Source organism: Ictidomys tridecemlineatus, chromosome 5 (genome assembly GCF_052094955.1).
Source record: "Ictidomys tridecemlineatus isolate mIctTri1 chromosome 5, mIctTri1.hap1, whole genome shotgun sequence".
Classification (NCBI taxonomy): Eukaryota; Metazoa; Chordata; class Mammalia; order Rodentia; family Sciuridae; genus Ictidomys; species Ictidomys tridecemlineatus.
The window spans coordinates 90,976,334-91,001,398 of NC_135481.1; the positions used below are offsets into that span (position 1 = coordinate 90,976,334).

General features: G+C 42.6%; 1 protein-coding gene and 1 gene segment (V, D, J or C); both read right to left on the minus strand.

Moving 5' to 3' along the window:
• LOC101958822 (T cell receptor alpha chain MC.7.G5-like) overlaps window positions 1-25,065 on the minus strand; it is a 265,877-nt gene that overhangs the window by 75,107 nt on the left and 165,705 nt on the right. The window lies entirely within an intron of this gene.
• LOC120886290 (T cell receptor delta constant-like) lies at window positions 6,367-23,399 on the minus strand. The segment is given in 5 exon segments: window positions 6,367-7,380; window positions 8,439-8,552; window positions 8,917-8,982; window positions 9,623-9,901; window positions 22,370-23,399. Coding segments are annotated over 3 exon segments (423 nt in total).

The window sequence follows — 25,065 nt, forward strand, 5'->3', positions numbered from 1 at the left end:
TTGAAGACAATTCTCTTTGGGTGTCTGGTGGGGAACGGACCCTTTGGGCCAACAGAGAAGCAGCTGCCAGTCTCAGGGTTGAATGGGGAATGGAGAAAAGAGGAACATTTTTTTATTTAAGTTGTGAACAAAGAATGTTTTCCTTCCCTGACCTACTTTCTGTTAACCTCCAGCCATGACCTGTGAGGGACATGGGATGATCAGAGCAGCAGAGGGCGCTGCAAGGTAAGAAACGAAGGGGCCTACCCCAAAGGACACTGGGAGAAAGGAAAGTGCCGTTTTTTTGAGCGACAAGAGTGATCAAGACCCAGACTATGGGACACATCTTTTGGTCCCACCGGTTCAGAGCCCCTCTTAAGTGGTGATTTGGGGCTAAGACAAGGCAGTCTTGCTTCAAGTGGGACATGGTGCCTGCAGGATACCTGTATTTCAGGTTGCAGATATCAATATGATTAAGGGAGAAGGGGTGGAGATACTGAAGGGCACTCAGTAAAAGTGGTTACCTTATCTTGAGGATCTCTCCATCCTTGAATTTTGGGGTCACTCAGTCATACCAAAGTTGCAACTTTTGGAAGACCTAAGAACAATAGGCTTGAAGGCCCCTTTCTCATGCTCTTAATGCTCTCTGGGATTTGGGAAGAGCACATCTGGCTCGGGTCTGGGGAGCACAGTACTCCATGATAATGTGCTTATGTACTGACAACAAATTGAAGATGCAAAGTCTCTCTTTCTTTTTCTTTACCACTGATTGGTATAGCACGTCTTTTGCCAAATTTTACAACTTTATGTTTTAGATTTATTCAGTAGCTTTTCTGTGAGTAGCTTTGATGAGAAGAATGCTCAGAAACTATATCTATCTGTCTAATAAAATGACAATAGCATCAGCAATACCTAAGATTCAAAATAATTTATTTTCTGGGTGCATTGCATGTGTTCTTTCATTTTATTTCCCGATAGTCCAGGGTAAAAGGTATTGTTATCACCATTTTACAGGGGGTTAGGTCATGTTGAAGGTCACAAAGCAAGTAGATGTTGGATGTGATATGAATCAGGTTGGTTCCAGAAGCCCCCTTGACCACGATGCTGTGTGACCTTCCTAAAAGTGCCCTTGCTGAAGGAACACCTTTCAAAAAATCTTGGAAGGACACCAGGGCAGGGAAATCTCGATTATGCTACCCCAAGCAAGGCTCAGAGTCTGAAACTTCACATGAAGCATTAGGGGACAGGATGTGCCCCTCTGTATGTGAAGGCCCATGAAGCCCATGTCTCTGTTGCTGGATGTGGTCAGATGTAACTGAGTTGGGCAGTTAGAAGAGGAGTTAACAGTTCCGCTTGAAAACTGTTTCCTTCCAGAGCCTGGAAGACTGTGGATAGGGACTGAGCAGAGTCCTTGGGCTTGGGAGATGGAAGTTCTGAAACAGACTTCTGCCTGCAGTGACTGAGTTCTGTGGAAGGGACCTTGCCACAAGCAGCCTCTGCTCAGGTGAACCTTCCTCTTCCACATCCAGGGGCCCCTGGGATGGTCCTTTGGCTCATTTGCTATTTACTTTGGAATTCTCCATGCATAAGGTTACTAGATAAATTTCCAGTGAAACTTGAATTCCAGATAAACAATTAATATTGTTTTAGCGTAGCTGTGTCCCAAATACAGTACATTCTAAATTTTACTAAAATTTTTGTTGTTTATTTGAAGTTCACATTTAACTGGGTGCCCTGTATTTTATTTGCTAAATCTGGCAACATTATCTGTGCTTATGGTGAGTTTCTAAGTGGATAAAGTTGTATTCCTTTATCGCAAAAATATTTATTGACTGTCTATTATGTGGCAGACACAAGCCTGGGGGCTGAGGCTATCTACATGTCAGTGAAAACCTAAACAAGTTCTTTATCTTTATGAAGCTTATATTATGGTGTGAATGTAATGGAAGAAGGAAATAATAAATATATAAATATTTGATTATTTTGGATGTGTGGGAAAATATGAACAAAGATGTAATTGAGGGTGATGATGGTGGGGCAGGCAGCTAATTTACTTGAGCAACTGGTGGAGCCTCTTTGAGCTGATATTTGAGAAAAATTGGGACCAGAGATTTAGCTAGAGAGGTGAACCCGAAGAGGACCAGAAGGAAGGCCACCACGGCTGAAGGGGAGTGAGAGCAAGGAGCAGCTGTGGGCAAGGCTGGAGAGCAGGCAGGGGCTAGATCTTTGCAGGTTGTAGAGGTCCAGGAAAAGAAGGCCAGCTGGCGTCATGGGTTTGCAATTTATAAAGACTCGGAGAATGGATTACCCAGGGACAAGAGCAGAAATAAGGGAACCAGTTAGGGAGTTGTTATCACAGTCCCCATAAGAGATGATGATGGTTGCAGGAGGTGGTGGCTGTGGAGATGGGAGAAGCAGATTGCCTGGAGAGATATTTTTATGGTGGGACTGCAAAGTCTTACTGAAGAGTTGACTATAGGGGGAAAAAGGGAGACAAAGGAACTCTTACAGAGACTCCTAGGAATACTCCTAGGTTTTGGGGAGTGAGGATTTTCTTTTCTAGAGCAGTGCTTTCCAAATGTTGAGCCATAATTTGTGTGGCATATGGCCACAAGGGGCAAGCTCAGGGGCTCAAGCCACTCCAGGCCCATAGCCACTATGAGCTTGTAACCTGCTTATGACGGGTCCCCCACCAGGAAGCTCTGCTGTGGGGAGAATTTTCCAGCTGGAGCCAAGTGTGAGCTGCCAAAGGGCTCTCAGGATCAGGGCACTACTCCAGGCACCTCAGTCAAAGCTTTCCAAGGCTAGGACAGATGTTAGAAACAATCTTGTCCAATCCTCTTCTCTCCCTCTTTACACAAGGGAATCAGGGAATTATTTATTTATTCCATTTCCTGAGTATTACAAAGGCACTCATTTGTTTCATTTATTGAGTTCTACAAAGTGTTCACTGCTGTGCCAGGTACTGTGAGACGAGCTGCTCAAAGTGTGATTTGTGGACCGATGTACCAGTCTGTGACCAGAAGATGCAGAAATGGAGTATAAATTACTTTTATAGCAATGGGATATCCAAGCATGTGATCACTGAATTTGCAGTTTCTCTCTTTCCTCTTTCTCCTTCCTCCCTCCCTCTTTTTCTCTTCCTTTCTCTCTCTCTCTCTCTCCTTTTCCCTTCATATCTTAAAGTAACTCATTTTTGTTGTCAAAAATTGGTTCAGGTTGGAGGGGGACCTACATCATCAACTGCCAGTTCCCCTGGTGGGGGCATCTGCCTCAGAGCTACAGAATCATTGAGTCATGTGACCTCAGGGCTGCCTGCTTCCCAGCCCCTTCCTGCCAAAAACCTTACGATGGTCTTAGAGATTTCAGGAACCCTGGTTTACTCTACATGTTCTGCCCTGACATGAAAAAAAGATGATTCTTATTGTGGGCTTTAGCCTTTTGTTTTTCTGTAAGTGGCTTCATTTTTTGCTGCTCGTCTTGTTCTGCCTCCCATTTCTCCTTCTCTGACTTGCAAAGGCTTGGTCTGTTTCTCTTGGAAACTTGGTTTTGCAGTCATTCTCTGCCTCTGCTCTTCATTTGTGTCTTTCTCTTATCTCTCCCCATTGGGTTCCTCTGAGCTGGGGGTTTTAAGTGGTCTTGGTGGTGGGAAGTACAGAATTCACTATTTTTTCTCATTTCTTCTCTTTTCAGACAAAGGCATGCTGTGTAATCAGGTGACCCAGAATTCTGAAGACCAGACGGTGTTAAGTGGCAGGGAGCTGATGTTGCTCTGCACTTATGATGTTAGCTTCTCAAATCCAGATTTGTACTGGTACCGAAAAAGGCCAGAGGGGTCCTTTCAGTTTATCCTTTATAAGGATAACACCAGATCTAAATATGCAGATTTTGCTCAAGGCCGATTTTTTGTGAAGCACAATCCGACCCGGAAAACTTTCCACCTGGTGGTGTCCCGAGTGAGTCTGGAAGACAGTGCCACTTACTATTGTGCTGTGAATCCCACGGTGATGCAGGTGCCCAGGAAGTCTGCACACAAACCTCTGGGGAACAACTCTGCAGAGCTACCTCTTGGGGGGGGGGGCACGACCTAGAGCTAGCATCCTTCTCCTGGTCATTTTGTGTTCCAGCCTTGTCTTTAGAGGTGTCCTAAAGTGACTACTGACCAGTTAAAAAACCTGATCACATCCACAGAAACTTCCTGGCCTGTGAGGAACAGAGCTTCTTCCACTTCTTTTCAGTGGGCTTTTGTCATCTGAGTGACTTGTGTTGGCAAGGGAGAGCTGCAGGCTTGAGGGAGCATTATCTTTGGGTCCCCAAGTCTGTGCTGTGTTTGCTGTGAGGAGGGTCAGAAAGGCACAGGTAAAGAGTCAGTCTAAGGAGAGGTCATCAGCAGTACTTTATTTTAACCTCCCTCATTAGATTTATTATTACGAATTGGTCTGTTTTCACTTCAAGAATCAAATTGGACGAAAAATTCATTTACTTTAAAAACTTTTTCTTGATTTCCCTTCTTTCTGCATCTTGTCACCTCATCTAGTTACCTTATTTCTCCTTGATATTTTCTGATACCTCCATTTTACTTACCATATTTGGAGAACATGTTTTTTCTTTCATAAAGATCATCAGATTCTCCTACACAGTTTTCTCCAAATCCCAGAATTCCAGTTTCCAAGGCCTTGAGTTTGGAGCTCAGTGCTGTGCCCATGAGAGATCATGTTCTCCAGGGAAAACTGAGTTGTTGGTGTTGAAATAGATATATCCTCAGTCCCTGGGGCTCAGTCCCTCCTCCCTCTACTTCTATTGGCTTCTCTGTCATAAAAGAACTGTTGGAGTTAGTAGAGATAATCCTAGACATGGAAGAGACCTCAGACATTGTTCTACAGGAAATACTCTAAGTCTAGAGAGGTGGGGGACAAATATTCCCAGTGCCTTATAGCTGGTTACTAACAGGCAGGGATGCTGTGGTGCCCGTCTAGGGCTGTCTCCTGTGGTGCACCCCAGGAGGCTTTAGCAGTGGGCAGTTTGGGCAGCAGTTTATCTGGCTCTTAGAAGATAGTGGGCAGAGAGTAACCACTATATGGAACAATGGAAAGAGCATGGGGTGAGGGAGGCACAGGCCTTGGGCAAGTAGTTCATCTCCTGGGGCTTCTTTTCTGCTGCCTACTGAGTGCATCACTCGACCAGCATACATAGTGGCCCCAGATCTGAAGGCAAACAAATGTTCCTTGGCTCTTTCCTTAAATCTCTTCTTTTTTCTTTCTGATACTGGGATTGAACTTAGTGGCACTTTACCACTGAGCTATATTCCCCAGTCTTTTTTATTTCTTTTTAATTTTGAGACAGGATCTTGCTAAGTTGCCAAGGCTAGCCTCAAACTTGTGATCCTCCTGTCTCAGTCTCTTAAGTTGCTGGGATTACAGGCATGCACCATCATGCCTGACCTTAAATCTTTACTTGAGGCTCCTTCAAGTGGAAAAAATTCCATGGTCCTGTGATGTACTATTTTTAATTTTTTAATTTTTTTTTAATTTTATTTTTTCTGGTGCATAGGCTAAAGGATGGAGACTATAGGACTGTCCTAAAGTGCAGTGTAACTGATATTCAGAATGATTTCTTTCTCATTTTGGGATACAATGTGCAGAAATTTTGGACTAACAGTCTTGAGGTCTTGGTTGTGCTCCCAGCTGTATCCCTGCCTCACTGAATGACTTCTTTGAGGGGATATTTTTTTTTCATCTGTAAAATGAGGATACAGTTTTCATTCCTAGCAACTTCAGAGAAATATTCTCATGTTATACAAGGTAACAAGAGTGAATGCTTTGGAAACAGGCATTCTTTATATATACAGGGGGAAGTTGCATGGAATCTTTTGTTTTTCCCTGGACCTGGCGTATCCATCTAGGTATCCTGAGCCTATTGTTTCTTAGTGTGCTAGGCCTCCTTTCCTTTGGGTTGTGAAGACTTCATGTGGGAGTCTGCAGTTGGTGGTTGCAGGGGCAGTTATTGGTGAAGTTAACTCTCTTGGAGAGGCATACTGCTTGCTTGGCACTCCACACACACATACGAGAGGAGGGAACCACAGTACTGTGTTGCTAGGGCTCTGCTACCTGAGCTTGTGCACGTGGACAAAGCTGTGACCTGCTGAGGTGGGAGATGCAGGGCTAAATGCCACACTGAGGGCTCAGCTATTGTTATTGCTCTAACAGCAGCTGCTGCAGCAGCAGGAAACTCAGGGCTGAATTCCCCAGGCATCAGCCTCGGGCTTGGGGCCCAGGAAGCTGTGGTGTGACCTGTAAGTGCAGTTTGGCTTTTGGCTGACTAATAGTGAGTTTAAAGATCTGACTTTCCCCCCACAGAGGTCTGCAATGAATAAAGCCAGAGGCGAGGTGGCACATGATGCTGTTTAATAAATGCAACTGAGATGAGGGCTAAGAAGAAAGGCAGAAAACCAGCAACATTAAAGGCCCATGCAAAAGAATCAGTGTCCGATGATCTCAAACTCCCTGGGTATAGATTGACAGGCAGAAGATTTTATATATATATATATATATCGTTAAACAGGGAAAATAGAGGTCTCACTTCTATCCCTCACTCCAAACACACTTGCATAATGAATTGCTTGAAAGCAGGGCCCATATCTTATTCATCTTCTCTCACTACAGTGCTTGAGACTTAGAGGGAGTCAGTCCATGTATGTTAAATCAGTTAACAGAAAGAAGTGCCTTTCCTTTGTATTTTACTCTAATCTTTGCTAATAGAATGGAGAGTATTTAGATGAGAATTTAAAACCCCATTGCCTGCTTAGAGAGTATTAGGGAAGTCAAATGTAAAGTACCAGGAAAAGCAGAAAGTGCTGAAATTGGTCCTCCACCCCTTACTGCCATGTCAAATCTCTAGTGTGAATATAGAGGGTGGGGTAAACCACAGGAGAGGAACACAAGGATGTTGGTTTGGGACAAATCTAGTGCTGGGCTGAGCAGAGCCTTCCCTGTGTAGGTAAAGGGACACCAGTTTTCCTCCTCCTGGCCTATTTTCCTCATGGGGAATGGACTTGGTGACCTGTTGCTCCCCTCTTTCTATTTGTTGAATTAAAGAAAGTAAAAATGGAATGAAAGATCATTTTCAAAGTGTATCAGGTGTAGGAGTAAAATAAAATAGGTCCTATATATTTTTTATATCTTTCCGTCACTGTATAAAGCAGCATGTAAAATAGTTAGGACCATAAACTCCGATTCCCAGGACTTTTGTTTTCTACCAGGCTAAGAATGAAGTGGGGTTGTTGCCTTTAACGGGAAATTGGTTTGATTAGCAGCTGTTTAAATAAGGCTGAAGCCTAGGAGACAGTGTCTTCGCAAGCTTTTGGTTTCCTCCTGGGAGTGCAGCTTCCTCGTGCCAGTCAGCCTGCAAGTGAAGGAAAGTTGTTATAGAACCACAGTCAGTGAGTCTGGAAGGAGTTATAGGACTGATTACCTGGGGATGGAGGCTATTTGCTGTATCACTGCAGACATTGCTAATAGATTGCATGCCACATAACTTTTCTACACACAGCAATAGTCCAGCTACTCAGTATAGTCCTGAAACCCATTTGCTATCTTGCAGTCATTCTTAAAACCTGGGTCCACAGAGGGGAAGGAACCTAGCTAACGTAATGCAGTGGGTTAGTGACAAAGGTAGGACTAAAACTCAGGTCTTCTGACTCCTAGAATAGCACTACTTATATACCCTTGCTGCCTGTGGTCCTGGGACTGTTAGTAAAGTGGCAGGTGGGGCTGCACAACCATTTGATAATAACTGGGTATGTTTACTGTTTGGGGCAGAACAGCCCAACACTCTAGGTCTAGGGTTGTTCCTAGAATAGGAGCTGGGACTGGTGAATATTTGGATTATTGGAAAAAGAATGAGAGATGGGAGCTTCAAGCCTAGTCCCAGGTTTGAACATGTACTAGATTGCCTGAAAATGGATGCAAGTAAGAGGCAAATAATTAATGTCACAGCCTTGACTATGTGAATGCTGGATAGCTAACAGTGACTTTTCACTACTAATGGGGGTGCATGTTCACCCCTGAACGTTCTTTAGGGGAAGGAGCTCTACTTATGGCCTTGCAAATAACCCATGATCCCTTGGCCGAATAAACAAAATAATGTTAAAAAGACTAATTCTCCTTATTTAGTCTTGATTTTCTCCTAGGAGTGGAAGTGGTAGTTATTGGCTGGCATATTAGGAAAAAAAATACCTTATAATATATAACAGGTTTTGAGTCTGGATTAAAATAAAAGGATAACAGGAGAAGGGATGTTATACTGAGTGACTGAGATGGCCGGCCTTGTTAATTCTAAGTACGTCTCTATGTGTTATTCCCTTCCCAGGGCTTCTTGGTTTCTTGCCATGTCTAAAGCTCTTTCTCCTACGTACAGTATAACTTGGGTGGAGGTGGGAATAAGAAGCAGCTAATTCTTACCTTAGAAGAAAAATAACTTGGCAGTCAAGAGAAAATTGATGGCAATGCTCTTAGCAAACAGCATTCGTAGTCCTAGCACTGTGAGGGACATCGTGTTCACCTTCTCAGCAAGCACTGTCGTGGAACAAGAGTGAAGATGGTGGCTTTACAATAGATTATAGTCCCTCCTAGAAATTGGGTCTACAACACGGATGCCAGCCTGCCCCAAATCACCATAGTTCTTTCTGTCCTGCAAGCTCTGCTTGGAGCAGGAGAACACCAAGGACCTCAGGCTGCTGCTCCCACCCAGACAGGCAAGTTTTAGAAACCCATACTGGCAGCCAGGTGAGCTGTGCTGGGGAAGTCAACCAACTGGCTTTCCCTTCTTTTGACAGATTTTTATTTTCTTTGGTGATCTGATGCCTTTTGGTCCCAGTTGAGAACTACAGAGTTTACTTCCACTCTCAGTTCTGAAAATGGTGCTTTGACTTGAACTTACCTCTTGGTTTATGGCAGCTCTCTGAAGTTTCAGAATTGGTTTTAGGACTCACTTCATTTTGATTATCTGGAACAAACAGCAGTGGTCAAGGTTACATTGGCAACTGAGAGACTCAAAGGATTTTTTTTTAAACTAAAAGAAAAAATTTTTTTTAGTTGTAGACGAACACAATATCTTTATTTATTTTTCTATGGTGCTGAGGATCGAACCCAGTGCCTCACATGTGCGAGGCAAGCCCTCTACCACTGAGCCCCAGCCCCAGCCCCTCAAAGGATTTTTGTGTTTTAAAAGCAGCTGAGACTTAAGGTAAATAAACTGAGGACCAGGGAGTATAACTTAGTTAAGGTCCTATGGCTGTTTACCCAGCCAGCCTACTTCCTGTTCTGGGCTTTTTGGCACCAGAAGGCCAACATCCTGACATATTCTAACAGGCTAGAATTCTTAATCCCATGACAGGTTGGGCTGTCCTATTTAGTGCTGGAGCAAATGGTTGAAGTGCAGAGATGGGGTGAGATGAGACTTTATCTTAGATCCCACGTAGGGATGCAAACATTTCCTTCCCACTCAATGATGAGCACTCTAAGTTTTTTTTTCCCCAGCACAATGCTAAGTTGAAGATGGTATGTCCAGAGTTCAATCTCTAACTTCTCTTTCCCCCCAACTTCCCTTCCCTACACTCTCCAGTCCCTTGAAGCCAGATACCTACCAACTGAAGTTGTGTTCAATTCAAACTCAGTGGAGTACACCATTTCACCGTTGTGTTGAACCGAACACCTCACTGAATTTGGATCTTCATACCGACCAAGCTTGACAGCACTGTACTTCCCGCTGGGGGAGACGACTATAGCAGGGTCAAATTCTACTATCTTCTTAGATGATTTGAGATTTATATTTACATTCTTGGGATAGAAATCCTTCACCAGACAAGCAACATTTGTTCCATTTTTCATGATGAAAACGGATGGTTTGGTAGGAGGCTGAGTTTCTGCAAGCATCATCAAATTATTGCATGAGATGATGAATTACAACTTTATAGAAGTTAAACAGTGATGGTTACTTCAGTTCTCCTGGGGCCCAACACTACAATCCAGAGCTCCCTGCATCCTGCTAATGGTCTGGGATTTTTAGAGAAAAGAAATGAAAGGTAGTTAATTTGACTTCTATTTAGGAGCTGCTAAGAGATAGGACTAGAAGCAGAGAGAGAAAATAACAACTACAAAGAAGTTTCTGGATCATCTGGGTTGACTTTTTAATCGATCCTCTGGACAGTTGAGTTCAGGCTACATATGTGCCTACCTCAGTAGGTTTATTTTAAATGCATGGACCCTTGGAGGGAGATTGGGTTAGGTTTTTTTATGCTATGCATTATGTCACTTGAAGAATCAAGAGTCTGAGAAGGTCTATATGATGGGTTTAGACACTCTGAGAATAGAAGTGTTGGAGTCACTGCAGGGGGTCATCCCCATTTTATGGACTGGAAGGGATCTGCTGAAGTTGAGTGGCATATCTCTTTGCCTTCAGTATTGTATATTTATTTTTTTTTTGGAAGGATCTGACTACTCTGAAATCCCTTTTAAGTCTTTAATCAGAGAATAGCAACTATTATTCTCAGAAAGTACTTACAGGCATAAAACTAGCTTAAGCCCGTTTCTTCTTGTTTTATTCTAGGAGGAGCTGTGGAATGTTGGTCCCAGTAATTGGGTCCCCTACTGGCCTTGTCTTCTTTCATGCCTTACCTTGAACTATCATCTCTCTGCTACTCTGTGTATGCATCTTTTTCTTTCCTTAAAACTGAAAGTCTTGAAGCTTTGAGAAATGTAGTAATGATTTTTTTTCACACTGTGCCTTATTGAAGTTTCTGAATTGTGATAAATTTTGTGTCCATGGAAACTTGGAAACTCGTAGGCTATCTCATACCATCTCTTAAAGAAGGAGACTTGCTAGTACCTGGAGTTAGGAAAGAAAATCAACCTGAGCATGGCAATATGGATGTATTTTCAATCCTAAGCTTCATTTTTGATTTTCAATGTTAATTTGCTCTTACGAATATGGCTTAGTGTTGATAATTTTGGAGTGTTTGACTTCTCGATATCCAATGAAAAACATGTTGAATTCTAGTGTGCTTTTTCTTTTCTGTGATCTACAAGCAAGCAATTGGGTATTACTAGAAGGAAAGTCTTGATGGTGAATGTGTAGACAGAGAAAGAAAGATTTTTCTAGTGCTCTGCCCAGAATCTGGATTTGAGCTTCTGCTGTGTGGCTCATGACTGTGAAACTAGAACAGATCTCTTGATTGCAACCGGTTGAGAGGGAGTGATTGCTGGTCAGGAAGTTCCTGCTGAGCATCATTTAGTAGATAAACCTTGCTGTTCAGGGCTTTTCTAGGGAATAAGCTGTTCAGAGGAAACCCTCTCATCACTGCTATCAAAATTCTCCATTTTTTTTTTTCTCTGCCAAGAAGCTCAGCCAAAAGACTGTATTCTGTTCCAGTCACTCAGGGCTGGAAACTCATCCTTTTTTGGCTTTAGCTCTAGACAAAAGGGGAGATTGGGATTTTTTTTCAAAGGGCTTTCCTGGAACTGGCTTTCAACCTGCATGAGAAAACCTTCACTGTTCTGTTTTCTTGCATAGCTGAAACCCTGATAGCAGAAACGAATAACCCTAGTGCTAACGGTTGGAAACCACAGGCCTCACCACTCACCTCCCTTTGCAACTGTGGTATTTCTTGTTCACTATCCTGCCTTGGGTTTGAGATGTAGAATGGTTGGTTTTTCAAGGGAATTATGAGTTAGAAAGGATATTTGCCCTTAAAAAAAGAAAACCCAAACAACAACCAAACAACCCCCCAAAGAGCAACAACAAAACATTCCAACACTGTCTTCTTGGTTATTTAACGGATGACCCAGTCCTAGTCTGATTTATTTGGACAATAAAGGCTTGTTTAGGATTTAAAAGTCTAAATTAATCAGGCAGTTGCCAATGATCACTTTGGGTTGGGGAAATTGATTTCAAATAATTTTTTTTTTTTCAGTACTGGGTTTTAAGACCAGAGACTCTCTACTACTGAGCTATGTTCCCAGTCGCTTTTATATTTTTATTTTGAGACAGGGTCTTACTAAGTTGTCAAGGCTGGCTTGAACTTGTGATCCTCCTGCCTCTGCCCCACTGAGTCCCTGGCATTACAGGCATGCACTATCACACCTGGCTTTAATTAATTTGAACCATGTAATATAGCTGACAAGATAGATTTCTGAAGTTCATGCACTCATGATACTGAGCTCTGAATCTATTACTCAGCATTTCAGAAAGAATATAATGCACTGAGTTTTTAAAGGATTTTTTCTTCAGATTCTCTTTCTAACTTAATGTCTACATGTTCAAAATAATTGAGAGAAAAGTGTTTTATTTGATCCATTACTTGGTATCATGGTAACCAAAGAAAAGGCTCTCTGAATGAACTGAAACTTTCTTTTTTAAATATAAATACAATACACTCAATGTAGTTGCCATATGTATCCTTGTTGCCTTTATATTTGACTTACACAAAAATTTGAAGTCATATAAAATTAAAGACAAGATTTATTCTTATCTAAGATTTGAACAAAAGGTTTAATTGTTTATCTTCTGAGACTAGTGTCTCTTCTTGTTCCATGAATATAACTAAATTTCACTATGTGTTTAGAGTCAATTTGGACAATTGTTATTTTGTTTTTGTACTTCTTTTTTTATGAGTAATAATACAATGCTAAGATTATGTGTTGGCAAATAATACAGGAGAAGTATATACCATTCCTGAACAATTTTTCTTAATTTATGATATTAGATATCTTCTATTTTAGATTCTCATTAAGAATCTTCCTGGTCCTCTAAGAATCACAACATCTGTAATCAATATCACTCAGAATTTCAAGACTGTCTGCCAATATGAAATTTCACTTAAATTCTGAAAGTTTGCTGTACCTAATTACTCTAACAAGCTAACCACCTTTCTCCAAGATCTCACAAGCTGAAGAACATTTGTGATTTGCAAGGAGGCATGCATATTAGTCAGGGATATGTTTAGGATTAAGCAACTTCCTGGAGAATTTGTGCCAAAGTGTTCCTGTCACTATTTCCCCTGTACCTGAATGCTCCAACTATTAGTAAAAAAAATTTTTTTCTCAGATTTATTTTCTGGGTCACACTGAAAATTTCAGTGGTAAGTGGGGACTGTGTTTTAGTATACATATATTTAAAATGAAAAGAGCTACAGAGTTTCTTCAGTGGCTCAGTGTCTTCACTCTGGCCCACTTCACCTCTGTACCATACCATCTCCTAGTGACAAGTTAATCTACTTGTTATAATTTATAACATAAACTGGATAGCAGCCCCAGTCCCAGGGCTCAAATTATTCATAGAAATATAGGGGAAAAAAATCAACTCACGGGGTTCCACGAAGAGTTCGGTGCCAGTTCCAAAAAACATCTGTCGGGTGTCCCAGGAGCACATTGTGACACTGCCTTACGGGAACCAGCCTGGGGCTGGTCCTGGGGCCTGGACTCAAACATCTGCGCCCTGCCTCCCCAGTCTTGTGTCTCAACCTAGAGACCTGGCAGCTCGTAGAACTACAAAGATGCCCTTGATGAGGCCAGGGGTTGAGTAGAGTCTCAGTTCCCTTTGAAGCTAATAATAGTCGAACTGCTGATGGGAAACTGAGCTCCAAGTCCCCATCCAAAAGATTCAGGGACAGAGTTGAGACAAGGCAGGGAAAGTTGTCCCCTAGGTGACCGTTAACTGCCTTCAAGATGGAAAACTTAACTTATTGAGAGGGCTCTCCAAGAAGAACACAATAGTTTGGTGTAGGGATGGGGCACTGGATATTGGCATTTATTACAATGAATGCTATGCCAAGGAGAGGAGGGCTGAGCAACAGCTTGTTCTTATTCTCTGGTTCCCTTCTCTTGGGTTGCAAATGCTGTTTTTTGATTAGAAACCTAATTTCTGCCCATCACTCACAGTGAGTCTCACAATAATAAAAAATCTGCTTTCAAATTCCCTGAGCCTCATGAAAAGCTTTCTAAGGACCTGAGGGTTGAGTAAAAAATTGGTTGCTGTTGGGGGATCCCTTTGGTGCTGTGTGTTGTGGATGCAGGTCAGAAAAGCTGGGGATTGCTTTGGCTTGTTCATTTTTGTTTTATAATTTCTCCCGACTCTGGATCCAGATCTGAGTCTCAGGAGTGTGTTGTAATCATGTGAAACAGAACTTAAAGACCATGAGGATTACTCTTTCTCATCACCCAAACTCAAGAGTCTAGAGAAAGAGCTGGGCAGAAGAGAATGACAGTTTTGTAGAGCCATTATTTGCTGTCAAAACTTTAAGGACTGGGGACTTGATTTGAAATTTTCACTTCCCCCACCTGAGCTTCCCATCATCATATTATACTCCATCTCTGCAGGAAGGCAAAACCGGAGAAGCAAATGGAGCATCCTTGGGAAGTGTGGTCAGTGTCCCAACAGAGAAGCTAAGCATCAATTTCATCAATTTCCTTTTTCCCTAAGACTCTCAAAGGCACAGCCTCAAGATTTGATTCTAACACTGCAGATAATTCTGAATTTCAAGTGGATATGATTTAAAGGGAAAATGAAACACAATACTTTTTTGCTCGGATGCAATTTGCCAAACATCAATCAGACTGCAATCAGCTACAACCTGATTCTGTTTCCCTCCTTCTTTTCATTGTTCTAATCTCTCTCCCCTCAAAGTTAAGAAAACTCACCAAATTCTACTATTTCTCTGGAAGAAACAGGAAATGAAATGAAGATAGCTGGAGACTTAGTAAGGGTTTCCTGGGGATTAAGCATTACATTTTGGCAGCTTGTTTGGTGTCTATTATCTTCTGAGCGTCAACATTTAGGAAAGTCCCTACAAGTTCACTTTATCCTCTGAGAGGCAGAGACCATGTTGGCAGAACTGGTCACCATTGGGATTGTCAGATGGCCTTACTACATTCGTGTTCCTTTACCTTACTTCTTTATTCCCTCTCAAATAAACAAAATTATTGTCTAACCATGCAGGAAGTGACACCTGTCCCATTGGATTTGTCACTTTGGAAATCATCTGAAAGATTATTGTTCTCTGGCCTGGTCCCAGTGATTGATTGCTGGCAGCCAAACTACCTGAATATAGCCCCTGGATTTCCAAAGGCTGGAACAGGTTACTAGTGGACATTGTCTTAAGGATAGCACCATTACTTCTGTATTGCTCTGAAGTTTGTGGCTGTGTTTCTACATCACATGTGGGTTCCTAGACCCTTGTGCAGAGTCCCCACATTCAGGGCTAACAAGAGGCGAGCATGTAACTGCTCTCTGCAGACCCAGGCTAGGGTGGGACATTGGGGATCATTCAGTTTGAGAAAGCCAAGATGATTTACTGCACATTCTCAGAAAAAAAAAGAGGGGCAAAGGCAGAATTGGCTTGGTGGGGGGGGGGGGTGGAGAGAAAGAGAGCCTTTTAATTTAACTCTTTCATAATATTTCTCTTCTTTCTAACACTCCTTCTTCCTATGCTGTGACCAAGACTCTTTTCTCTCAAAAACAATGGAGAAACCCTCCTGATCTAGAGCTTGCAAATTTATTATTCATGGAGGTCAGAACCAGAAGCTTGACCTAGGAATTTTTTAGATAGTCATAGAAAACTTATCAATACCAAGACTTAGCACAGAGTTTCCAAGCATACACAGAATATTTTCTTAATAGAATCCTAATATACTCTCCCTCAATTTATACCTTGACTCTTTGCAACAAATGATGGATTTCTAATTTAGAACCTTCCAGCTTCCCCAGAAGCTCCAGTCATTCAGTACTGGGCTCCAGCAACTCTAAGGGTATATGCACACCTAGCTACAGTAACTTGCACAACTTACGTGGCTCCACGATGAGTTCAGTACCGCTTCCAAAGATGAGCTGCGCTGTTCAGGCACAACTCTAGGTCTCAGTACAAAAAACCTCGAAACTATATGCCCCTATTAGTCTGGTTCATCTGTTTGGAAAGGGTGGGTGGGGCAGAATGAGGGTAGCTGGAGACACAGAACTTTGTAAGGGTTTCTGAGGTCTAAGCATTATATTGTGGCAGCTTGTTTGATGTCTATTATCTTCTGAGTGTTGACATTTAGGAAAGTCCCTAGGTTTTCTGTTATTATTATCTCAACCTGCTATTTCTTACTTCCACATCTTGCTTTAGGATTGTATATTTGCAGGGAGAAAGGAATCATTTTTGTTTTTCTGTGAGCTGCCAAATGGTCATTGTGAGCAGAAACATAACTGTAGGGCTCAGGTTAAGTCAATCACAATAGGACTGGGCCTCAGTTGGACGGGGGAGGACATGATGGCTGGAGCAAGTGCCACCTGAGACTCAGAATGCTGTGGGGGACTAGTGGTTCTGAACTCATCGTGGAGCCAAAGGATCATAATAATCCTAGGTGACTACCATGTGTATAAATACTACTTGACAAACAACTGGTGTCTGTACTACTTCAATAAATGCTGCAACTAACTCCATGAGGTGTATTATTAGATCCGTCTCACAGATGATGTCACTGAAGGTAAAAGTGGGTAAGACAATGATGGCTGAGCTGGGCCTCACTCTCAGGTCTCTGGAGTTTTTCTATCCATCGAACCAGAGTAATAGGTGACACCTTAGTAGCCCTAGCTGTCACCTGTCCAAACCTCTGTGATCATGAAGGATTAATTAACAGTTACGCAGAATTTTGATCTCTTTTCAGTACTTTTTTTTTTTTTAATTAAATCACAGAATTTCTCCTGGGTCACAGGACATTCACACCATTGGTCTCCCCTGTTTTGCCTACCAAATTATTTCTAAGAATTGGTCTGGGAGAATCATCAGGATTATAGTGTGTTAGAGCCAGCAGACTCCTTAGAAATCTTTCCATCTATCTACAGAAAAGTCCCAGAGACCATCAGTCAAAGAGAAGATTGGAACTTGGCCTCTGTGTTTCGGTTTAAAGGTTCCTTGTTACACTCACACATCTGGTAGGACTGTATTGTGGGGTCTGGTCACAGTTGTGTCCTAGAACTGTGCCTGGTGAGTGTATACATGGGGAGGAAACAGCTTCTCTAGAGTAGGTCAGGCAGAGAGGAAACAATGAGGGTGCCAGGAAGGACAGTGGATTAAGAGGTCTAGCTGGAGCACACACCTCATCTTGGATTTGATCAGAAATTCACTCCCTGTCCCTCAAACCAACCCTTGCTAAATTACCCATTGGAGGAATTTTTCAAAAACCTGAGAACTATTTCCTAACCTGGAGATTTAGGGAAATATTGAATAAAGACAAATTCCAAACATATTCGTCATAAGAAAGAAAAATAAGTTGCTTATGTGGTTCTAATTCCAAATAGGCTCCTTTGCCAGAGATCAGTATTTTTTCTACAGCTGGTAAATTTGATCTAATAATCACTTTACTTTTCTCTTTACACAATCCAGTCTGGCCCCAGTTGCCAAGTCACATGATATCCATTAGATGGGATTCTCTGTCTTATCTGGCCCAGTGTCTGTTCCCCTTAGTCTTGGGGACTGGGTTTCAGGTCAAAGCAGCAGAGGACTTCCGGGTCACAGAGAAATCCAAGCTTTTCCCCATGTTACAATCTGACAGAACTAATGTTCACTTGAGAGACTATAGACTGGAAATTTTTTTTTTTTGTTTTGATTGGGGGTAAGAAAGGGTGGAACAGTGGTCCTAGAGCTGTGGTTCTTCGCCTCTGGGTGACACTTAGGTGAGGTGAAGACCTAGTGGGTTATGTCCTCCACTCATTCTAACCTTGCAGGAATTCCGTTTGCTATTCAGTGGGAAATTTGAGCTTCTGAGTGCTGTGCAGCAGACAGACTTCTCAGTACATAATGGAATTAGGTTCTTCAGCCTATTTTAATAATATATTCATGAGTACTAAATTTCAGCAAGCTCTAAGTGCCACACTCACACTTAGAAGTGACAGTTAAATTAGCTTCTGTCATATGTAAAAATCAGCATCTATGAGATTGTCTGTATGTCACTCACAAAACCAAGGAAGTACTATGCATCTTTTTTATAAAGCACTTGAGAGTCACTAAAAATGAAGGTGCTTCTCAGCTGTGGTGAAGCAGCAGGATAGGAGATCTGAATCTGTCCCTCCCAGAGTGTGTAACTTTGGCTGAGTTCCTGAAGTTCACTGAGCTTTATGTGCCTCTTTTATAAAATGAAGATACTATCTTCTGTGTTGGTAGGTTGTAAGATTAAATAAAAGGATGTACCTAAAGCATTCTGTAAACTAGAAAGCCCCAAATGTAATTATTAAAATGTTTATTAGGTTTAGACTCAGAGGAAATAAGTTTTATTTGAAGCAGGGGAATGTAATTTCAGTAAGTACAGAGCTCCCTCACAGGAAGGACTGTTGGGAGAGGTTGAAGAGGAGAACAAGTCCTGCTTCTTGGTGTTCTTTGAGCTGAGGATGGTGCCCACTTCGTAGGGTCATGGGTGAGGACTAGAATCAGGTTTCTGTCTTACCTGACCTTCATTTGGCTCTTCCAGTCCTCCCTTTCCACTCTAAAACTAGAAGTCCCTACACTGGCCTACCAGCCACACTTCCCCACCCCATTACTAATCTGACCTCATTTTCAAATTCTCTCCCTGGCTCTCTCTTTCCTCCAGCCATGGTCCTCCTGACTGTTCTTCACACACTCCAGGCAGTGCCATGTCCTCTATCTGGAAGATCAATTCCTCCAGATAGCTGCTGACTCATGCTGCCACCTCCTCAGGTCTCTGCTCAAAGGTCACCTCTCCAATGAGGACTTCTGTGACTTCTCTAAAATTGCACACCGCTTCTTCCCACTTCAGTTTTTTATTCTACTTTCCTGCTTAATTTTTTCCCCCACAGAGCTTATTTCTACCTAAAATAGTGTGTGTGTGTGTGTGTGTGTGTGTGTGTGTGTGTGTGTGTGTATATATATTTTTTTTTACCCTCTGTCTTTTGACATTGAAAGTAAGCTCCAAAGGCATGGTTTTCTGTTCTGTTCATGCTGATTTCTTGGTACCTAGAATAGTGCTTGACATATAGGGACAGTGACATGTCACAGGTTGGAACACAGATTTGGTCCTATAGGTTTCCAGCTTACTTCCATTTCTATTTCCTTTTGCCTAAACTGCAACTGACTTGTCTTCTGATTGATTCATTTATTCATTCATTCACTCCTATAACAAACATTTATTTAGTGCCTTGAATGTATTTGTGGATATAGTAAGGAACAACTGAAAAGTCTTTGCTCTCATGGAACAGGAGAGACAGACAACAAATTAATGTAAAGTTTCAGGTGGACCAGAGTACTATAAATAATATAATAGGAAAGGGGATCTGCAGAATGACAGGTTGGGGAAGACCTTACTGGAAGTGATATTTGAGTATAGACCTGGAGGAGGAGGAAAGAAAGCTATACTAGTCTCTAGGAGAAAAGGGCTCCAGGGAGAGGATGCACAGGTGCAAAGTCTCCGTTCTGAGACATGCTCATTATGAATGAGAGAGGATGCCAAGATGGCAGGCCAGTGGTTGGGTGCAGTGGGAAACATATCTTTTGGAATTTTGGAAACATATTGATGAGCCCAGGATTTTATGGATTGCTCTCCTTGGGGAAAAGAGATGCTCCAGTCATCATATGGACCTTTATGTGTTTAGGGGATCTCAGGCCCTGGGGTGCAGTGTGAGGGATGGACCCCTCCCAGCTCCTCCTGTGGAAGGAGAATGGCTGTCTGGGTAACTGGCTCTGGTGTGGGGACAGGAGTCCTTCCTTGGTGAAGGAGGGGGTAGGGGTGGCAGCTGGAAGGAAAGCTGCATAACTTGTTGTTTCTGATTCAGCTGGAGCCTGAGGGACAGGCTGGATGGACCAAGCAGGAAGAACCTCTGTGGGTTTTCCACCCAGTGGAAATTCAGTGGATCTGCAGCCCTGATAGAAGAGTAGGGGGCTTATGAGCACAGATTATGGAATCAGACAGATGATTCAAATTATGACTTTGTTAAGCTGTGTGATGTTGGGGAACCTCTCTGAGATTGTTGCTGGATTTACAAAATGCAAGTAATGGTAACTAGTCCCATATGATCACCATGAGAACTAAATAATTGACTTTCATAAAGTGCCTAGCCCTGTGGTCTGACGGCACTCAAAAAATAGTAGTTGATGTAATGATGAAATACGAAACAGCATCCTAAGCCCATCTAGTGGCCCACTTTTGTGAGGAGGTTTCTGATGATGGTGGCCTTCTCCTAAACTCCTGTCATTGTCATGCTCAGTAGCACATCTGTCCGTTGTGTCACCTTGCTGTGTGCTATTTAGTCCTGTTCTCTGTTTCTGTTTTATGAAGTTAAATGGTATCCCCAGGTTTTCTGTATCTAGAGGGTGAAAATGTGCAGTGGGATCCATGGCTATGGGTTTGTATAGACCTGTTCTGTTAGTTTTATGTTCCCTGGGAGCCCTGCAAATAAGAACTTGAAAGATGCTCCTGAGGAAAGAAAGCATCAAAAGAAAGTAGACGTCTGAGAAGATAAAGGCTGGTTACAGTGAGGCCTCTTTAATCCACTATCAGTTGGCTAAAAATGTAGGCACCATTCAAAGATAGTCTGGATGCTCCTAATCTTTTCATTTTAAAGAATGATGGAAAGCACCTTCTCAGAGTTTTCCAAATTTCAATTAACACATCTTCTTTTTTAGGGCTATAATCCGTCCATTACAATTTGCTAAATAATTTCTTTAATTTTAGTCACTCTTATAAGTTAACTTATAAGGAAACTTTGTCATACGGTTTTGATGACCTACTTATACTATTCTGATCTCTATTAAAAGCAACTCAAAAGAAAAAGTCTATCTGTGGGCCACCTAGAATCAGATGCTATGCATGTCCCACTCAGAGAAGTAGTGAACCCAGTAAATCAGGAAGCAGAGGAACCGAATTCACAGGAAGAACTTGGCAAAGAATAGAGGGAGGTCAGGGAAGTCAGCCACTAATGTTTTGGGGAATGTGGATAAGCTATTACTTCGGCAAGAAATTGTAAAGTCAAAAATGTTTAAAGGCAAGTGCCTGAATTGCTCGAATTTATAAAACTTTACTAAGATTTTTATTATTATTATTTTAAAAATGTGAATTTCTCTGCCCTGCCTCTACTAGCATAGTGTTAGCTCTCTCTATTTCCCCGTGCACACAAAGCCCCTGCCCGCTTTCCCCACGGCACCTGAGGCCTGGAAATGCCTGCCGAGGCTTATCCTTTGTCTTCCTCTGCCCTCAGCACTCTGCCTCCTTCATTTCATACACCCAGGACTATCCTATTCCAGACTATTCTTTGAGGAGCCTACCGCATTGTAGTCTCCCATCCTGCTTCTCTAGAGCCTTCTCTTACCTTAGAAAACTCCAGAGTGTATTGTTTCTTTCCTAATAGACAGTTTAGCAGACTTGGGACCACTGACCCCCATTGTTAAACTTCCCTAGGACCTTTAATTTTTTTGGTATTGTTTTATTACATTCTCTGGCTTAAGATATGCACTAACTTGAAACTGCTGCCAAGTAGAAACCACTGTCTATTTTTTTTTCTTTCTCAAAGCAAGACATTATTGAGTTCAAATTTCACTTAAATGACAACAAAAGATGCTTTCTGTATTGAGCACAATCCTTCAACAACATCAGCACTGATTCCTTTATAACAGTTAATTAGTGAGTGGCACCATATCCCGTGTGTGGGGAAAACGGACAGCAGGAGTCCTGAGGGAGCTTCTCCTGGCTGTGTCCGACAAACTTCAAAGCATTTCTTAGTTGGAAGCATTACACATTCACTTTGTTCTGCCTGAAATCTGGTCTCACTGGGAACCACAATCATTTTTCTTGCTAAAAACAGAAATTTGCAGCTCAAACAATAAGAAATGAATGTCTGGAACACCTTCCTTTTTTCTAAAGAGAAATATAGCAACACATTTGTAGGAGATGATCACTTGCTCGGGCTCACCCTCCCTGCCCAGGGAACTGGTGCGGTTCTGGGCTCTCCTAGGAGCTAGGGTTTGGCCTATGGAAGGTCAGAATTATTTATATTTGAACCACTTTAACAGAATCACCTGGCTCAGGTCAATCTCATTCCAGGTCCATTCTGACCCTGCTTGGGGATTTGGACCAGTGAATTTCGTTTCTTCAGCCTGACCCTCATTCCTGGATTGGGCAGAGTTTTCTCTCTGTAGGGGTTCTTCCACATCCCCCAAATTCTAATTTTTGGTGTCACCTCCCCCCTGACTTCTATGAAGGAGTTAAGTACAGTTCACCTCCTCCCAGGGGTCCTCCTTGATGCCCGTTATAGTGCTGAGTGTCATCTGTACCCCTTCCACATTTCCTAAGATTTCTGCCTCCTTAGGTGGAGGATACATTAACCTCAAGTTCCAGAAAAAAGGGTTACTTACTTGGTTCCACAGTCAAGCGGGTTCCTTGTCCGAAGATGAGCTTATCAGTTACACAGCTGTTGAGGGTGATCCAAAAACCTCAGCAGAGTTCCTGCCTCACTCCTTCCCATGAGCTTCAGGGTTGGAGGGTCTTTCATGCTCAGTTCCTTGAAAAATGGCACTTGCTGCTCATCTAACTGGTTCTTGATAATTTAATAACCCCAAATAGGGGCAGTTTTGCTTTTAGGAAGCTGTGATGTGAGAATAGGTGGGAGCACATATGCCCATGGTGAATGTTTCCAGCACAGCGACTTGTGAAGTTCTCTGAGCTGTAGCTTTTTGTTGGTTTAGATTGTTCTCCTTTCTAGACCCAAGCCCAATTCTGTCTCAGAAAGCTGCCACCATCAAAGTGGCAAGTCTTAGAATCCTTGAATCCTCCAGAGTCAAGAACTTTTACAGTCACCAGTGTGGCTTTAAGCTCAGATACTGTGTGGCACTAGGACAGACACGGTGGCATGAAGCACTGATCAGGTATGGGTAGCTGGTGATTGCCTACGAACAAATCGATGTCTCTTTAAATCCACCTTCCCAAACTGCAAAAGCAAAGTGCTCAGACAAATCTCTTTAGGGACTTGGGTTTAGAAATTCCACATGAAATGGCTCATATAATTCTATTTTGCAATAGAATCAACATGAAAGCAAGACAGGGATCATTTTTAAACAACCACCTATTTGTATTCCCTGTATGCACTCTAAGAAAATGTTATAATGCTGTTTTCACCCAAGGAAGAACAGCAGCGAGTGAGGCCAGCAGTGGGGGTCATCTGCCTGGTCCAGTCGACTCCTTGGCATCCCTTCTGGACTACAGACCATGAGAGAAGGCTGCCAGCCCTGTTTATTCCCTGCGGCACCAGACCCAGGCTGGGGATTTCCCCAGGGAACTGGCACTTGTGCCCTGCAGTTTTTGTACAGGTCTCTGCGGGTTTTGAAGCACCGTGTATATCCCCCCAATCACAGTGCTACAGAGCTTTACAAAAACCTCCTCTGGTTTGTAGTGTAGGCTTCTGAGAACCCACGGAGCCTGATGTTTTCTTGAAATCATGCTCCAGCAAGATCAAAGGGGTTGGCAGTTAGGTCAGGTCAGGCTGGTCCAGATGCTTCTGTCTGAGGCACTCTGCCCTGCTGGCTGGATTCTGCCCTGGGTGGTGACTAGAATGGACTTCTAGAAGTCAGCATTTCCATTCCCATCTGTGCTTTCTGGCCAGTCTGCCCTCAGATGGCTTCCCATAGAGAAGCCTGTCAGATATCTGAATGTCTCATGTGCATTCTACATGCTGTGGGTTGGGCAGAAACTGTTGTGGTCAATGTAATTTCTCTTGTCACCTGCTTGGCTTCTGAATCACCTTGGCCTGCCCTGCTTTACACTTGAATAGTGCTGTACAGTCTACAAAGGGCTTTCATGTAAATTTAAAATTTTCTCCTCTCCATTGACCTCCCAGTTGTTTAATTCAGGGCCAGTAGCCCATATGGTGCTTTGTGCAATTTTGAAAAAGGCAGCCTGCTGGGTAAATGCAGAGGCGGCCTCTGGGGCTCAAGCTTGGCAAACAGATCACAGTTTTGTGGGCTTTACAAAAGGTATCCCCTTTTCCAAATGATGCCACTCTGCACCAGGGCCTCAGCCACTCCAGCAGGGCATGAGCTGATGTTAGCCTCACTTGTCCTCTTGACCAAGAGCCCTGGTGCAGAGCACAACCTGGGCAACCAGAAGCAATGACTCTGGCCAAATCCATCTGGCATTTTTTTAGTGAAATTCTTGTTCAATTTCTAAATTTTGGCCCAGTCATTCCCATCTTGAAAAATTTCCTTGAAGCTCTCAAAACACTATCCTGTTTGCTTTTGATCTCTGTGACTATCACTGTGAAAACAAAGCAGCTCGACAGGTTCACTGAAAGTGACCTTAAAGGAGAGAATGGGTTTTATTGTTGTTATTTATCAAAAGGGAGCAGGATTAAAAAAAAGAGATTGATATTCACACTTTACTTGGAGGTCAGCCAAATCCATGGCTTACTTTAGGTATCACTATTTAACTTACAATTTTCTTGATGACTCCTACCACCCTACATGCTACTGCATGCCCGCCCTACAAGTGACTTCATCTCTATGTACAAAGTCTAACATTCTTTTGCTGATTAAAAAAATAGAAAAGAGGAAAAGAAGAAATGTTGGTTCACTAACAATGTATCAGGGGTGGCTTAGGGCAGGAAGCAGGGAAGTGTCTGTTTCATGGGGAGGGCCAGATGAGAACAAAGGGTGGAAACTTAGACTCTGGAGTACAGCTAGTGTTAGGTGCCTGTCTTTGAAATGCCAAGAGGTGGTAGTTACTGTGTTGAACAACAAACTAAGCTTCTGATTAACTAAGAGACTCATTGGTTTCCTCCGAGTGTTGGTACAGAGACTTTCGCAGCAGCCATAAGAAAGTATTTGAGTGAAACAAGTCATAAGAAATGAAAAGTTGGGAACCCTGAGGAGAATGCAGCTGTGTGGGTCCCAAGTCTTCACCCCCTCCCCACACATAAGCATATCCAGTTTCTTTGCCATGCAACTTGGCAGAGCTTTCTACCACAGGAGAAGTATACATTCCAGTTTATCCACATGGGGGCTTTGCCATGCTTTGATCTGCAGACTCTGGATACAAAGGACAGTGTTGCAGATCCAAG